This window comes from Gobio gobio (assembly GCF_949357685.1).
Source record: "Gobio gobio genome assembly, chromosome: 21".
NCBI classification, from domain to species: domain Eukaryota; kingdom Metazoa; phylum Chordata; class Actinopteri; order Cypriniformes; family Gobionidae; genus Gobio; species Gobio gobio.
The window spans coordinates 21,514,336-21,531,369 of record NC_137117.1 but is presented as its reverse complement, the minus strand read 5'-3'; the positions used below and the strand labels follow the sequence as shown (position 1 = coordinate 21,531,369).

The 17,034-nt window shown below is 45.4% G+C and overlaps 2 protein-coding genes across 3 annotated transcripts in view; one reads left to right on the top strand and one right to left on the bottom strand.

The window, feature by feature from the left end:
• l1cama (L1 cell adhesion molecule, paralog a) overlaps positions 1-3,191 on the top strand; it is a 78,690-nt gene extending 75,499 nt beyond the window's left edge. Inside the window, exon 27 of one of the 2 annotated variants that reach the window (XM_079803156.1) lies at positions 53-3,191. In XM_079803156.1, the coding sequence (XP_079659282.1) occupies positions 53-149 (97 nt within the window). In that variant the 3' untranslated portion in view covers positions 150-3,191. The remainder of the gene's footprint in view (positions 1-52) is intronic. The other variant, XM_079803155.1, reaches the window with a different exon arrangement.
• Positions 3,192-3,355: 164 nt separating this feature from the next.
• Positions 3,356-17,003, bottom strand: ribc1 (RIB43A domain with coiled-coils 1; the record flags this gene model as incomplete). Its single annotated transcript, XM_079802210.1, has 7 exons — positions 3,356-3,437; positions 12,443-12,609; positions 12,701-12,940; positions 14,864-14,982; positions 15,125-15,239; positions 16,348-16,571; positions 16,805-17,003. 7 exons carry the CDS (start codon positions 17,001-17,003, stop codon positions 3,356-3,358), a joined length of 1,146 nt encoding a protein of 381 aa, XP_079658336.1.
• Positions 17,004-17,034: the final 31 nt, after the last annotated feature.

The window sequence follows — 17,034 nt, the reverse complement described above, 5'->3', positions numbered from 1 at the left end:
TTTGATGTACCTTTTGGACATTGCACTTGGTGTATTTTTGTAGCTTTATTAGTATTTCTCTCTTTTGCGCAGTGACAACGAGGAGAAGCGGACAGCCAGTCAGCCGTCTCTGTGCGACGACAGTAAACTATGTACCGACGATGCTCTAGACGACTACGCCAACAGCAACAGCGTGCAGACCGAGGTCCTCATGGACGAGTCGCTGGCCAGTCAGAGCAGCGGAGTCCGAGATGTTCCTGACCCTGAGACTCAGGAAAGTTCCCCTCTAAATCCTGCCACAGCCATCTCCCACCACGGCCTGCCCAACTCTGCCGCCTTCCTTGACTAGCCAGGCGAGCCCAAGACCAAACGTGGATTCACACATGTGCCCACCTGTTGCAACCGCTCATGATTAACCAAATAATCGAAAAGCCACAATTATAAGACCTACACACACAACAGATGCCAAGAAAACCTACCAGAGCCACTGCTGGAACTTACTTCAGATGTAATTGGACCAACATAACACTTTTAACACAGCCAGAGGAAATTATTCGACTGACACATAAGAAATAGACTGCCATGCTCGTTGTTTACAGATATTATCTCTCATTTTGCGATATAAAAAATAGGCTCTAGACGTTTGCCGTTATACAGACGTGACGAGAACATCTCCAGAAGAGACTTCTTTGATAATCCGGTGAATTAAAAAGCAGACGCCGAGCTCCTGTGGCAGACGCCAAATCAAACACGGAGTCGCATTCACCTGTTAGTCAATAAAGAAGTGTTGTGGAAGGAGGGTGTGAGAGAAGAGAGAAGCTGAGGGCCTTAAAATCATGACTAAGTGCGTTGTGCAAGCATATAGACAGCATGAGCTGGTTATACTGGTTGCAAAGTTTAATCGACTTATTGTTTTTTGTGCATCTCTACCATTTTGTTTATTCTTTGACGACCTGCCTGAACCATTTTTATAATTAATTTTGTATTATTAATTTATTTTTTTACGCAAGAATCACTTTTGTGTCGTGTTTTAAAGGTGCTGTAAGCGACATCATCCATCCTCAAACTTTACTGACTTAGACCAAAACCCCACCCTAGATTAGCGTGACCCCATTAGATTCCGTAACTAAACCATCTGCTACTAAAAACATCTTTAACCATCAAAATTTCGCAATGTATTCTGACGGAATAATTTTTTGCGAACTCTCAAAAATTGTGTTATATTATAGTGGATGTTTGAACGGTTCCCAATTTCTTTCTGGCTCTTAAAGTCGGCATGAAAGGGAAATTAACCCATCTTGCAAGTTTTTCTCTTTTTTTTGCCTTTTAGTTTGCCTAAACCCCACCCCTTTCTTACAATCAACTGCAGATGGATAGAACCAATTCCATTAAATTTGCTTATGGCACCTTTGAGTCATCCATACGTTGATTTGTTGTAATATTATCATGATTCAATAGAAGATACATATCGGCATCCCCGCAGTTACAATTATAGAGTTCCGTAGTGTAAATACATGAGATGCAATGACTCTACGACATAAGATCGTTTATAGCAAGCTGTACATATAAGCATCTATCAATTTAGCCAAATACAGTATTATAATCTCTGTCATCTCCATCGGTTCCTGTGCCTGCCTACGACAACATACTCGCCACCATCTCTCATCTTTATTTCACCCTCTGTGTGTGTCTGTTTTCTGCATTGTATTAAACTGTATTGATCGATTCTCTCTTGCAGTCCTGTTGGTGTAAAGCCATAAGAATGCACACGTAAGGTGCGTAGTTGTGAGGTCGTATCGAGTTAGATAGGGTTGTGAGAGAGTACGTCACACACGCGGTTTAGTTTGGTTACGTAAAATGCAATCATGTATTGGCTTGTGTCTTATTACACAGAATGTATGCTTTGTTTGGGTGGGAATTGTTCCATACCAGTATACCAAATAGCATTTGTTCCCTTTTTTTGCTTTTTGGTTCATTTGATTTGATGTTTGATAAACAAATATAGCAGAATATAGCACTGAGAGAATCTATGGCACATCTGGTATTTCTCAAGAGAGGGGCACAGGGGAAAAAAAAAACTCGTACTTTCCAGATGAATGTAAATATAGCCCAAAAGATTGTTTGTTATGACGTTGAAAACTATGTGTCTTGTTGGTTATGTTTTAGGTTTTGAAATTTGTTTTGTAACTTTTTTTAACTTTAAAGTAACTTGTTAGTTGTGATTTGAGTGTGGTAGATGAGTAGTGCATAGTTTAAAAAAAAAAACTAAGAAAAAGTCCTTTGATAAATAAATGTTGCAGGTTCTGAAAAAAAAGCTGATTGGATAAAAGAGACAAAAAAAAAGTGAATTGAAGCTACCGGCAAAACTTGATTGCACTTATAGTTTCCCGAATGCTAAAGAATGGCAGTATTGTGCATATCTGATTAGAATCTATCACTGCAGAGGCGGTGCGAGAGGAAGGACGCAGTCATCTTATTTTGCACACTGCACACACACGCACACACACACTTCCAGGGAGCAATAGAAGCATGCTGACTCAGATCTTTGAGACCACTGTCTTGCGGCGGGTTTTTGCAGTGATTCCCAGGACTCTGGGATAGCTGTAGGACTGCCCGATCTGTGTTTGCCTCCCTCACAAAAGCTGTACAGACACACTCAGGACAAAAGTCTCTTAGAGATCTATTTTCTTACAGGAGGGGGAAGTGATGCAAATTATATTCAACTCAATATTCAACTAAACTGCTGCTAGACGACTTGTGTATTTTGTCAGTGTCTTGACTGTGTATTGAGCTCGGAGGTTGATCGACTCTCAGATATCCACTATACTGCCCTCTGCTACTGCAAGTAAACCGGGTGGGAGGGCACATTTAAAGCTTGACTAGCGAACAAACATTTCTGTTACTTGTCAAATGTACGCATTCAAGCTCATAATGCATCTTAAACTGTAGGCTTAATGCATAAATAAGCTTGACATAATAGTCTCTTATTCCTCTTGTATGTTCTGTTTGTTACTGCATATGATGTGAAAATAAATGAAGGACCAGATGAATGAGGCTGTATTGGTCACATTCCCCTGTGGTGTTTGTGAACTGATGGGGTCAGGAAGGGTGGGCAAAGTTGACTAGATATGAACTGGATTTTGCAATTGTATCTGCATCACCAATCAGCCAGTGCAAGTAAATACTTCTTAAATAAAATCAATGGAATCATCTACAGTCGTTTGTTTATGTGAAAATACATCACTATATCAGTGTATGAGGAATTTATGTCAGGAATGATATCTATAAAAGTTCAATTTATGAATGTCAAACATACACAATGCTTTGAAGCCCAGTAGCACTTTATTGCAGGAGAAGGATGGAATGGAATGCAGCTTTATCGAGAGCTTGTGCTGAACTGGGTGAAGTACTTTCCTGTGGGACGGTTTGTATACAGCTGCCTGTCCAGGTAGTGTTGGCTGAAAAAAACAAGAACAAAAAAAATTGTTTCTAAACATCCAAGAATTTCTATATTCGCTATTAGCAATTATTAAAATTAGAATTGACTTTGAATTTATATTTAGCATTTATTATTAGGAACTCACTTTTGGTGTTAGTGTCAAAATGAATTTGAAATTTTACTTCAAAAGTCTGAAGTCAGTATGAACTTTTTTAATTTTTTTTAAAGAAGTCTTTTGCTCTCCAAGACTGGATTTATTTGATAAAAAATACAGTTAAAAATAAGCAATATAATGAAATATTATTACAATTTATTTTATATTGTATGTAAATTATTATATTTAAATTAATTGTATTTATTATGTAATTTATTTAAATGTAATTATTGTTTGTATAATTTACTCTAGTCTGCAATGACACATGATCCTTCAGAAATAATTTAATATGCTGATTTGGTGCTTAATAATAATTTCTTATTATTAGTGCTGTCAAATCGATTAATCGCATCCTAAATAAAAGTTTGTGTTTACATAATATATGTGTGTGTACTGTGTATAATTATGTATATTTGAATATTCACACAAATGTATATATTTAAAGGTCCTGTTCTTCGTGATCCCATTTTTCAAACTTTAGTGTGTAATGTTGCTGTTAGAGCATGAATAATACCTGTAAAATTATAAAGCTCAAAGTTCAATGCCAAGCGAGATATTTTATTTAACAGAAGTTCCCTTTCAAAGCCTACAGCGAACGGCCGGTTTGGACTACATCCTGGTATTTCCTGCTTTAATTACGTCAGTAGCACAGTTTGTTGTCTAACCTCCGCCCACAAGAATACGCTAAAAAGGGGGCGTGGTCTTGTTGCTCCTTCGTGGAGAAGAGGGAGTGTTGCGTTCGGTTCGGTTCGGATGTGTTTGTCGCCATCAGACGCTGTTATTTTCATCCCGGAGTCAAATCACCTTTGTTTGGCCTTCAGGGGCTGTAGTTTGAGTGCGTTCATCTACCCATTATGGTAAGAGGCGTGACCTTCTCGGGCAACGTGTGTAAGCTGCTGTCGAATCACAACACGGGAACTGCTGGCACAATCAGAACTCGTTACGTATTTCTGAAGGAGGGACTTCATAGAACAGGGAAATACTCAAGCCGTTTTGAGGACAGTGAAAACAGCGGTATACAGATAAGTAAATTGTGTGAAAAAACGTCTCGGTTACGTATGTAACCCTCGTTCCCTGAGGAGGGAACGGAGACGTACGTCAGTGACTGACGAATGGGGGTTTCGCTTAGAAGCCAATCATCTTCGAGTATTCAACAGCGCCCAATGGCAGTGCCAATGCCATGGGCATGCGGAATTTGCATGCGTAACTCCGCCCCACCTGGTGGGTATATAAGGAAGTACGCTGGCAACATCGCATTATGTTACTGCTGCAGGAGCCAAGACTGAACTCCGCGTTCCAGTGCAGCACAGCTGACGTGGCAAAGGAATGTACGTCTCCGTTCCCTCCTCAGGGAACGAGGGTTACATACGTAACCGAGACGTTCCCTTTCGTTCAGTCACTCCGACGTACGTCAGTGACTGACGAATGGGGGTTCCAATATAACCGCGCCACTCAGCTGTCGTCCAGTGCCCTGCGTAAGTGTGAGATCCCGCCACTTAAGGCCGTAGGACTCCCACTTATCACAGGATTACCAAGGTACACTGGGAAGCATATCCCAGTGAGGGAATGCCAAAGATGCCTACCCGTGGGGAGGACTTAGAGAGTACACATATGACCCGCTGTGGGCTGCATATGGAAGAACTCTAGGGTACCAGCCGAAGGTGGATTTTTAACCCTAGGGGTGGCAGGGCTTGCCAAGGGAAAGACACCTGCTCACTGAGGAGGCTTACGGTGGAAATACTCGTGTGGGGGTCGCCGGAGGGAACCATGCACACGGGGCACCTGGCCGGACATGAGGGTCTGGGCTCGAGAGGGCAGACTGAACTGATGTCGGCGTTGACAGTGCTGGAGGAGCTCAGGGCTCTCGGGGAGCTCACCTGAGGAATATATCGCACGTATCCAGTCCGTGGAGTGGAGTGGCGAGCAAGCGAAGACACCTAAGCCTGGTCCATTACCGGCCCCTCGGGGGGGCGAGTACATAGTCGGACACTGGCTCCACTCGGAGATTGTAGAATCTGGCGAATGTGTTGGGTGTCGCCCAGCCTGCAGCTCTGCAGATGTCTGTTAGCGAGGCGCCATGCGCTAGAGCCCAAGAGGAGGCCACACTCCGGGTGGAGTGTGCCCTCACACCAAGGGGACATGGTCTACCTTGCTGCTGGTAAGCCAAAACAATGGTGTCTACTATCCAGTGAGACAACCTCTGCTTTGACAGAGCACTTCCCTTCCGCTCTCCACCATAACAGACAAAGAGCTGGTCTGAGGTCCTGAAACACTGCGTCATGTCTACGTAAGCGCGGAGAGCGCGTACTGGACAGAACAATGCCAAGGCTGGGTCTGCCTCCTCCAAAGGCAGCGCTTGCAGGTTCACCACCTGATCTCGGAACGGAGTGGTGGGAACCTTGGGCACATATCCGGGCCGGGTCTCAGGATCACGTGAGAGTTAGCCGGCCCGAACTCAAGGCACGCTTCGTCAACCGAAAATGCTTGCAGGTCCCCGACCCTCTAAAGCGAGGCCAATGCGGTCAGCAGAGCCGTCTTCATAGACAAGAACTTAATCTCAGCCGACCGCAAAGGCTCAAAGGGAGGCCTCTGCAGAGCACTTAAGACTACTGAGAGGTCCCAAGAGGGAACGAGAGGAGAGCGAGGAGGATTCAGTCTCCTCGCCCCCCTCAGGAACCTGATGATCAGGTCGTGCTGACTTACCTTTTTGTCTCCCAGGAGATCGTGGTAGGCAGATATTGCGGCCACGTACACTTAAGGGTGGAAGGAGACAGCCTTCGTCCCACCCCCTCCTGGAGAAATGAAGCACAGACCCGATCGGGCATTTCCAGGGGTCTTCCTGGCGGGAAGAGCACCATGTGACGAAGAGGTCCCACTTCAACGCATAGAGGTGTCGAGTAGACTCTGCCCTAGCGGAAGTGATGGTAGCGACCACCGCAGGTGGAGGGCTACTCAAACCAGCCGCGTCCCGTCCAGAAGCCACACATGGAGCTTCCAGAACGCTGGACGCGGGTGCCAAAAGGTGCCCCGTCTCTGAGTGAGGAGTCTCAGAGGAATAGGCCAGGGAGGGGCTGTCGCAAGGAGTAGCAGTTCTGAGAACCAGGTCCGGCCGTGCCAACGGGGCGACCAACATGACCTGCTCCTTGTCCTCCCTGATCTTGCACAGTACCTGTGCGAGAAGGCTCACTGGGGGAAACGCATAATAGCGTAGCCTCGACGACCAGCTGTGCGCCAGTGCACCCGTGCCGACCATAGGTCAGGGAATAATACAGGGAGCAATGGGAAGAGTCCTGGGAGGCAACAGGACTACCTGTGCGTCGCCGAACCGTTCCCATATCAGCTGGGCCGTCTGGGGATGGAGTCTCCATTCTCCAGGAAGTGGCTGAAGCCGTGAGAGCTCGTAGGCTGCACGGTTCAGGACTCCCAGGATGTGGACAGCATGAAGGGACCTCCGATGCTTCTGACTCCATAAAACGAGATGGCGGGCGAGTTGAGACATACGGCGGGAGCGTAGACCGCCCTGGTGGTTGATGTACGCTACTACGGCCGTGTTGTCTGTCCTGACTAGTACATGTTGACCCTTCAGCAACGCTCGGAAGCGGTGCAGGGCGAACCGTACTGCCAGTAACTCGAGGCAATTGACATGCAGAAGGCGCTGGGGTCCTGTCCAGGAGCCCGCGGCTGCTTGTCCATTGCACATGGCACCCCAGCCCGTGGATGATGCATCTGTTGATACAACAAGATGCCTGGAAACTCGTTCTAAGGACACACCGGTCCGTAGAAACCTGAGGTTCGACCACGGGGTGAGAGTCTGTAAGCAGGCCCGAGTCACTTGTACCCGGAGCGTGCCAGACCGCCATGCCCATCTCGGGACTCGATCGCGTAGCCAGTGCTGGAGCGGTCTCATAAGTAGCAATCCGAGCGGCGTCACCGCGGCTGCAGATGCCAAATGCCCAGGAGCCTCTGAAATAGCTTCAGTGGGACCGCATTCTCGCCCTCGAATTGACGAAGGCAAGTCAGCAGAGACTATGTGCGCGCTCGCTGGTAAGCAGCACGCACCTGCGACCGAGTTGGAAACCAGACTGAGAAAGGAGATCCTCTGCACGGGGCAGAGTCGCTCTTCTCCCAGTCGACCCGAAGGCCCAGACGGGCTAAGTGCCGGAGCACTTGGACTCTGTGTCCGCAGACCTGCTTACGAGAGTGACCCAGTATGAGCCAGTCATCGAAGTAGTTCAGGATGCGAACCCCGTGCTGCCGAGTGGCGCAAGGGCTGCCTTGATAGACTACGTAGAGTCACGAGGGGACAGAGCTGCCCGAATGGGGGGACTGCGTACTGAATGTCCGCCCCTCGAAGCAAACCGTAGGAACGGTCCGCGTCGAGGAAGGAGACATGAAGTAAGCGTCCTTCAGGTCGATCGCTGCAACCAATCTACCGGACGAACGTGTCCAAAGAGGCGTTCGCTACCGACATCCTGAACGGAAGCCTGAGAAGGATCGGTTCAAGACGGGCAGATCCAGGATTGGCCATAACCCACCGGTTTCCTAGGGTACAATGAAGCAAGGGCTGAGAAGCCGGACTTCACTTCGGCTGGAGGGACAGGCTCGATCGCACCCTTCGCCAGTAGGGTGACGACCTCCGCACGCATGACAGGGGATAGGCCCCATCATAGCGGGCGGCCTCCCCAGAGCGGGGAGGAACCTGCGCGAACTGAATCGCATAGCCGCACCTGATGGTCTTCGCGACCCAGCGGAACAGTCCCGGAAGCTGAAGCCAGACTCCCAGGAACTGCACCAGCGGGGTCATTCGGACCACAGACGTACCCAGGGTGGGGCAGCGAGGCAGCGTTACCGGCCCGGACATGGGAGGCTGTTGGGCGTCCCGGTGCGGGGGCACGGTTAACTGCTGCGTCCTGACAGAGGAGACCAGGGAAGGACGCACGTTCCACTGGGGTCTGCTCTGAGAGGAGGCTGGCGAGAGAGAGGGACGAGAGTGGCGCGGCCCGGAGGCGGCACACACTGCCATCGCCGGTCTCTGGGTCCTCAGAGACAGGGACATGAGTTCTTCCCAAGCGCTGCTAGCCCGGGGGCCAGCAGCGGAAGGATTTTTCCCCCCGGCCCTCCACCGGGGGAAGGAGAGGTCCTGCTACCATCCCCTGGGAAGAACTGGAACCCATCTCTGAGTTGTCCACCTCCAGCCTGGCGTTTAACCAGGCTGGGGAGCGGACTGGGCGTCATCCTCAACCACCTCCACGGCGCGGCCCGGGTGAAGGCTGCTGCTGGGGCCGGGCAGGAGGAGGGAGGGCGCCCTCGGCGGCGAGCGGACTGAGGCGACTGAGCCGGCGGCTGGTGCAGCAGCTGGCCGCCGGGGCAGTACGTGTTACAGCCTCAGTCTGCTCTGGGTGCGGCCGAGAACCGTTGGGCGCAGTTCTCAGCCGCGCCGCCGAAGAGGCCAGCCTGGGATATGGGTGAGTTGAGGAGGCGGGCCCGCTCAACGTCCTCCACATCACCAGGTAAGGCCAGGTGTTCTCCCGGACCACAGCTGTGGACATCTCCCGACCCAGGGAGCGTGTGGCCACCTTCACCGCCCGGGGGCGGGATCAGTTGCGGCACGCAGCTCAATGAAGAGCCCTGGGTCGGCTCCACCCTTGTGCATGTGCAAAGGGGCGGCGGCCTGCCCGTAGCTCTGCAGGACCACGCCACTGAAGTAGACGAGCCCACAGGCTTTGGGAGGGTGCTTAGGACAGCCACACCACGCCACGTCAAGCCCTCTGTGGACACCGTAGTGCGCAACAGAGAGTTCAACAGTGGGGGTGAGGGGGCCCCAGTGTACCCTTAGGCCGCGGCCCCATCAAGGGCAGAGAAGGCGGAGGAGGCCACCAAACGATCGCGGGAAGCACGGGGACTTCCAGGACCGCGTGATCTCCTCATGCACCTCGGGAACGAAAGGCATTGGGGGCGGGGCCCAACAGTTGTCGGGTGCCGCCCCCAAAAACCAATCGCGCAACCACGAGCACTCGCGACTGGGCGGAGTTCCACACCAGCGCGAGACTCGCGGCTGCCCGAGATAACATGGCTGTCAACTTTAGGTCGGATCAGGCAGCGCTGACACACCCGGAGGCGGAGCACAACCTAATCGTCATCCCCAAAGGACTCCAGCCCACCTTGGGATGCGGCGATCGACATCTCACTGCTATCTGGAGCGTGAACAAAACGAACGAGGCGTCAGAGACGGGCCGCTGTTTCAGTCCAACACTCGCGGGTTTAAGCAATGTGCGAGAGGGGGCGTGGCCCGAGGAATGATCGTCGGGGTTCTTAATACCACGGCACCGCACTCAGGTCACCCTGGCCACCAGCCAAAGTACCACCTCTCTCGGAGATGGTAGATTGGGGTGTGGCAGAGGGGACTCTCTTTCCTCACGGAGATAGAGTCTCGACCGCGACATCGCGATGGTCACGTTCCCGCAGTGGGAACATGACGCATCCACAAACACTGCCCGAACGTGCTGAAGCCCAAACACATCGAGCAGGGAATGTGCCCATAGACAGCAACGGAGATCGATCGCACCCGGAAGTGCACGGGCGAACCGTCTTGAAAAAGACATGCCACGCGCAAGCTCTTTTTGTGAGAGGAAAGCTCTGCAGAGTGCCGAAGCGCCCAGGGAAACACACACACAGCTGTTGCAGATCACTGCACAGATCAGCAGGCAGGCAGCATGAGTTCGCCGGAACGCGCCGTAACACCAACACCCTGGAGAACCGCTGGTCTCGAAGACTGAAGAGAAGACTTCAGAATTCAGGCTTGTAGGAGTGAAGAGATCCTCTTGGCTCCAAAGCAGAAACATAATGCGATGTTGCCAGCGTACTTCCTTATATACCCACCAGGTGGGGCGGAGTTACGCATGCAAATTCCGCATGCCCATGGCATTGGCACTGCCATTGGGCGCTGTTGAATACTCGAAGATGATTGGCTTCTAAGCGAAACCCCCATTCGTCAGTCACTGACGTACGTCGGAGTGACTGAACGAAAGGGAACTGTGTTTTTTTACACATGAAACATGAACACATGTTATATTGCACACTGTAAACACAATCAAAGCTTCAAAAAAACACGAAAAATGGGACCTTTAAGAAATATTTGCATGTATATACTGTATATATTTTTATATAATTTATATTATATCAAATATAAAAAAATCTTAAATATATACATGTGTATGTATTTATATATACATAATAATTATACACAGCACACACATAATTATGTAAACACACTTATTTTGGATGCAATCCATCGCGATTAATCGATTTGACAGCGCTACTTATTATTAATGTTGAAAACAGTTGTTCTGCTTAATATTTTTGTGGAAACCATGATGAAGTTTTTCAGGATTATTTTCAAAAGAAAGTTCAAAAGAAATAATAAAAATATTTTATAACCATTTAAAAGTCTCTACTGTCACCTTTTATCAATTTAATGCATTTTAGCTGAATAAAGTATTAACTTAATAAACATAACTTTACAACTTCTTAATAAAATCTTAATGACAACAAACTTTTGAATGGTAGTGTATATCCAAGACAAACAGAATATTTGGTTGCACTTTATTTTACAGTCCTGTTCTGCATATACATACTATGTACTTATTATAGCAATTACAATAACTGGGTAATAACCCTGAAACCTACCCCTAAACCTAACCTTAACCCATGTAGTTACCTTATATTAACCAGTACTTTCTTAGGTAAGTACACGCAAGTGCATGTACTGTAAAAATAAAGTGTAACCGAATATTCAACAAGAAAAAATGAAGGATGGGACTTTTGATAGTGAAAAGTGACCCAATTATTGGCATTACAATATATAGGAAAGCTTGCATTACCAACCACAGTAGCCTAAAATTATTATTTGACTATTACTGTAGATCAGTGGTTTTCAACCTCCACTATGGGACCTCAGTGATCCTCCAGGAGGGCCACGAGAAAACTTAAAATTAATTGAAATGCATTAATATAATTCATAAATTTTTATTATTAATACATTAAATAAAAACGAAAAAGATTAATACATTTTTTAAATAAATTAAAACAAAGCACCACCTCTCTCGTATGTATTCTGTGATAGTTTCGGGGCAGCCCAGGCCGTTTCTTGCGCTGTGTGACATACTGACTGAACGGCGACTCAAAACACCCAACCGCTTCATGAACATAGGATACACAACCTACATCTCTCAATTGGATAAAGAAAACCAGTGTCGATAGTAAAGTTTTGATGGATGACGATTGCAAGACGATTACAGTGACATACAGGAGTCATACAGTATTATTGATGCGCAAACAAACCGTGTATGTGCAATCTCGGCTCACTGAATAAAGTTTTGTTTAGATGACGATTATAATAAAGGTAAAGATGATTACTGTGACATACAGGAGTCATACAGTATTATTGATGCGCAAACAAACCGTGTATGTGCAATCTCGGCTCACTGAATAAAGTTTTGTTTAGATGACTACTGTGACATACAGGAATTGTACATCTGTTATTATTGATGCGCAAACAAACCCTGTATGTGTGCTCTCGGCTCGGCTAGATTCGGAAAGGAGGGGGGCCTTGGAGTAAAAAAGCTTGAGAACCACTGCTGTAGATCATTTGTGGTCTAGCTGACATCAGCCGAAAATGAAAGGTGTGAGAGAGGAGCAAGTTGTTTTTTTGTTAGATGAAAGAATACAAAAACATTGTAATAGCGTGCACAGTTGAATTGTGCACCTGGAACATTTTCTGTTGTCTTTACTTCTCTTGATTGTTTAATTTCCAGTTGTATGCGTTCTGCCTGTGTCCTGCCTGCTGTGTTGTTTATGAATGTGGCACTCACTGCGCTTGCTGCTCTCGGGCCAGCTGTTGATTGTATTTATCGAGCTGAACTCTCCTCTCTCTCTGCAGCTCCTTGTCTCTTGTCTCCTCTCTCTCCTGCTGTCTGGCCTGCTCTGTCAGATGGCAATCCCAGGCCAGATCTCTCCGCCTCTCCGTCTCTCTCAGTCTCTGTTGAAATTGGAAAAAGAGAAAAGCGGATTACTTTTATGATGACTATAAATGCATGCTCAAACGGCACATGTGAGTACAGGATCTTAACCTCTTTCTCAAAGCACTGTTTCTCTCTCTTTCTGTGGATATCACTGATCTGCTGTGGGGTCATGCCCTTCCAGCGGTCGGTCAGGACTCGTGGACCCTTTGCTGAGGATTCTGTTTTTCTCTTTGCAGCCTCTGGTCGCTCTGTGAGGAGGTCAGAGGTCACTGAGTACTGAACCTCTGCCAGCTCCTCTCCCTCTCTCATCAGTCTCTCTTGTTGCTCCCTCGCCATCCTCTCCTCTGCCTGCAAGGGGAGGTCAGATGTTACCTTGACCTTTCACCTCAAAGATCTATGGTGCCTTTGTGGGTTTTCGAAATGAAAATTCTGTCATGATTTACTCACCCACATGTCATTTCAAATCTGTGTTTGCACATATTGCCCTCAATTACACCTTAAAGGGATAGTTCACCCAAAAATAAATTGTACACAATACTTCAAAAGCATATAGTGAGTGTAAAGCTCCAAAAAGGGGGAAAAATTTGTTAAAATCATGCAGAATCAGTGCCTTAAAGGGATGGTCCACCCAAAAATGAAAGTTCTGTCATCATTGACTCACCCATATGTTGTTCCAAACCTGTATGAGTTTCTTTCTTCTGTTGAACACAAAAGAAGATATTTTGAAGAATGTTGGTTACCAGACAGTTGACAATAGCCATTGACTTCCATAGTAGGAAAAGAAATACTATGGAAGTCAATGGCTACTGTCTACCAACATTATTTAAAATATCTTATTTTGTGTTCAACAGAAGAAAGAAACTCATACAGGTTTGGAACAACATAATGGTGAGGAAATAATGACAGAACTTTCATTTTTGGGTGGACTATCCCTTTAAGGCACTGATTCTGTGTGGTTTTAACTCTTCCCCATTTTTGGAGCTTTACACTCACTATATACTTTTGTAGTATTTTGTTAAATAGCAGCATAAACATTCTTCAATATATCTCCTGTTCCAAAAAAGAGAGTCGTGCGCTGCATTCGAAATCACATACTGTCTGATTTGAATTTACTTGGCTAGTGTTAAAAAAAGTACGTTCTAACATGAATGCGGGTAGTATGAATGAAATTCAGATGTACTACATCCACCATGTTGTTACTGTCATGTGACCTACTAGTGTCAGTTGCATAGCTTCACTGCCATTCATAAATCCCCTCCCTTGGCCTCATGGATAGTAAAGTGTCCATCGATTGCACACTTTCGTCGGAAGTAGTAGGTCATCTGGGACTTTTCACCTACAGTTTTTCAAATACTATTCAGACATACTACTCTGTTGGTGTACTGTTTTTCGACTACAATATAATAGGGAGGTATTCGATTGCGGACGCAGCGATGGTTTCAAACGTCATCAGGGTGAGAAAATGAAGACTGAATTTTCATTTTTGAGTGAACTATATTAATTTAGCCTGACAACTGTCACGTGTTTGGCAAGTGTTTTTATTGCCTTTTTTCCCAATCACATATTTGGGTAATCATCATAAATTAGGTATCATGTAAAAGATTAAACACTCAATTTCCTCCCGTGCATCACAGAAATGCTTTTTTTTTGTTGAAGATTTTTGTTATCTTCAAATTTGGAACACAACTTGGTTTGACATATGGCTTTGATTTTATAGCAATGATGGAGTCCAAATTATTTGTAAAATATACATTTTGTATAAAATAAAAATAAAAAATGTGTTCAGTATATTTGCTTTACAGTAAGCTTAAACGGTTAGTTTATTTAATGTGCTCTTGTTATAGTGTTATTAGTATGGGATAATCCACGGCTAGTGGATTTTAATGCACGACGTAGAGGCGAAGAACCACCCGAGTGCGAAGCGTCTAATTCTTACTATATAATTAAAGGGATTGTTCCCCCAAAAATGAAAATTCTGTAATCATTTACTCACCCTCAAGTTGTTCCAAACCTGTATGAATTTCTTTCTTCTGCTGAACAGTTTGTAACTGAACACTATTGACTTCCATATTATTTTTCCCACACTATGGAAGTCAATAGTGCCAACTTGAGGGTGAGTGTATAGGTCTGTATTACAAAGCATTGATGAATTACAACCATTTATATAGATCTATGCTCAAAATGGGTGACAGTTAACAGGTTAATGTTTTACTAACCTAATTAAAATAAACACAAATGACTGTCTTCATTAGTTTAGTGGTAATGTAATACCTGAGCCTGATTGTAATTACTGAGTGCAGTGCGGGCCACTCTTTTGCACTCCTCCTCCAGGGCATTCAGCTGCACTGCCCTGAGGTCTTTTTCCACCAACTCCCTTTCGGTTAGCAGCTCTGCACACACAAACACAGATATAATACACACGCTCAGAACTCTGCTACTAGTACTAACCATGGTTAAATATACTTACATTACCATCCTTTCTATATTAACATTACAGGGCTAAAGGGGATATATATAATATTATCTGTTTACCTCTGTTTTTCTGTTCCCTTTCTTGTTTCTCTCTCTCCTCCTTTTGAGCTCTCAGGTTTCTCTCGTTCATCTCCATCTGAGCTCTCTTCTTTTCATTCTCATTAATTCCTTCTCCCTGACCGAATGTGCATAAACATATTCTTAGAATATGAATAGTGGTGTCCTGCAGTGTGACTGAGAGTATTTCTGATAAAACATATTTTTTCTATTATAGAATTATTATTTAGTTTTTAATTGAGAGACTACTTTGAATATTAGAACTTTCTTTTGTTACAATGGAGGAATATTTAAAAAGGTGCATGATAATTTAAACCGAAAATACATGCAGAAGTTAATAAATAAGAATTTTCCTTACACATTCAAAATCAAATATAAATTATAACATAAATTGCTGATGGAAAATGTAATGTCTATGTCATTTGTTGCTGTAACAGAATCCTATAAACTCTTAAAGGGTTAGTTCACCCAAAAATGAAAATGCTGTCATTAATTAATCACCCTCGTGTCGTTCCAAACCCGTAAGACATTCGTTCTTCTTCGGAACACAAATGAAGATATTTTTGATGAAATCCGAGAGCTCTCTGACCTCTCCATAGACCGCTATTTAATTACCACTTTCAATGCCCAGAAAGGTAGGAAACACATCGTTAAAATTCAACAATTTCTTCTCGCCTGTGTCAGACTCATACACTGTTGACGTAGTGCACTCAACCTTAATGAGAAACGCCTATAATGTAAAGAGTGCACTACGTCAACAGTGTATGAGTCTGACACAGGCAAGAAGAAATTGTTGAATAAAGTCGTTATTTATTTGTTTTTTGTGCACAAAAAATATTCTTGTGGCTTGATAACATTAAGGTTGAGCCACTAAGGTTGAGTCAACAGTGTATGAGTCTGACACAGACTAGAAGAAATTGTAGAATAAAGTCGTTATTCGTTTGTTTTTTGTGCACAAAAAATATTCTTGTGGCTTGATAACATTAAGGTTGAGCCACTATTTTAACGATGTCTTTCCTACCTTTCTGGGCATTGAAAGTGGTAATTTAATAGCTGTCTATGGAGAGGTCAGAGAGCTCTCGGATTTCATCAAAAATATCTTACTTTGTGTTCCGAGGATGAACGAATGTCCTACGGGTTTGGAACGACATGAGGGTGAGTAATTAATGATACAATTTTCTTTTTTTGGGTGAACTAACGTTAAACCTTTAACGTTATAGTCTTACCAAAAACACTTGCATACTGGCGGGTCCCAATGCTGCGTCTGACACAGAAATAAAGGCATCTGGCGCCTCCTGTCGGTCATAATTGATATCTGCATCACGACTGTCCTCAGCACGTTGATGTATCGCTCGATACTGTACCAAGTCCAGCGCCAGCTCTCTTCGCATCTCCTCCTCCTCTTTTTTCTGTTGCAGTGCCGTTTCATCCAGAGATAAGCGCAAGAGATCTGAATAACAAAGAATAGATCATTTCTGCATATCACAGACTATTATTTTTGTTTCTGACTGGTTGATCCATTGTGGAAAGCAGGAGAAGCTCTCAAATATGGGCGAATAAAGTTAGTTATAAAATAATTGCTTAATACTTAAATTTTTAGTTTTGTAGCCTGTTTTTTGGCGCAGTACAAAAGTATTGAGACTTTGAGAGACAAACAACCTCCAAAAGTTGTATCTCTCTTACCATGAGCCATGTCTCGCTGCTTCTCCATCTCCAGTCGTTCCCGTTTCTCCTCCTGCTGCTTGTGGAGCGCGCGCAGGTCCACGCCGATCACGCGGGTTCTGGTGTTGAATATTCGACTCTTGCGCTCAGCCTCTGCGGCCCGACGCCGCTCCACCGCCTGCTGCACAGACTCATCCACCGGCAAATCAACCTTGTACATGTTCTGTCATGTAACGTTATAAGCACAGTTT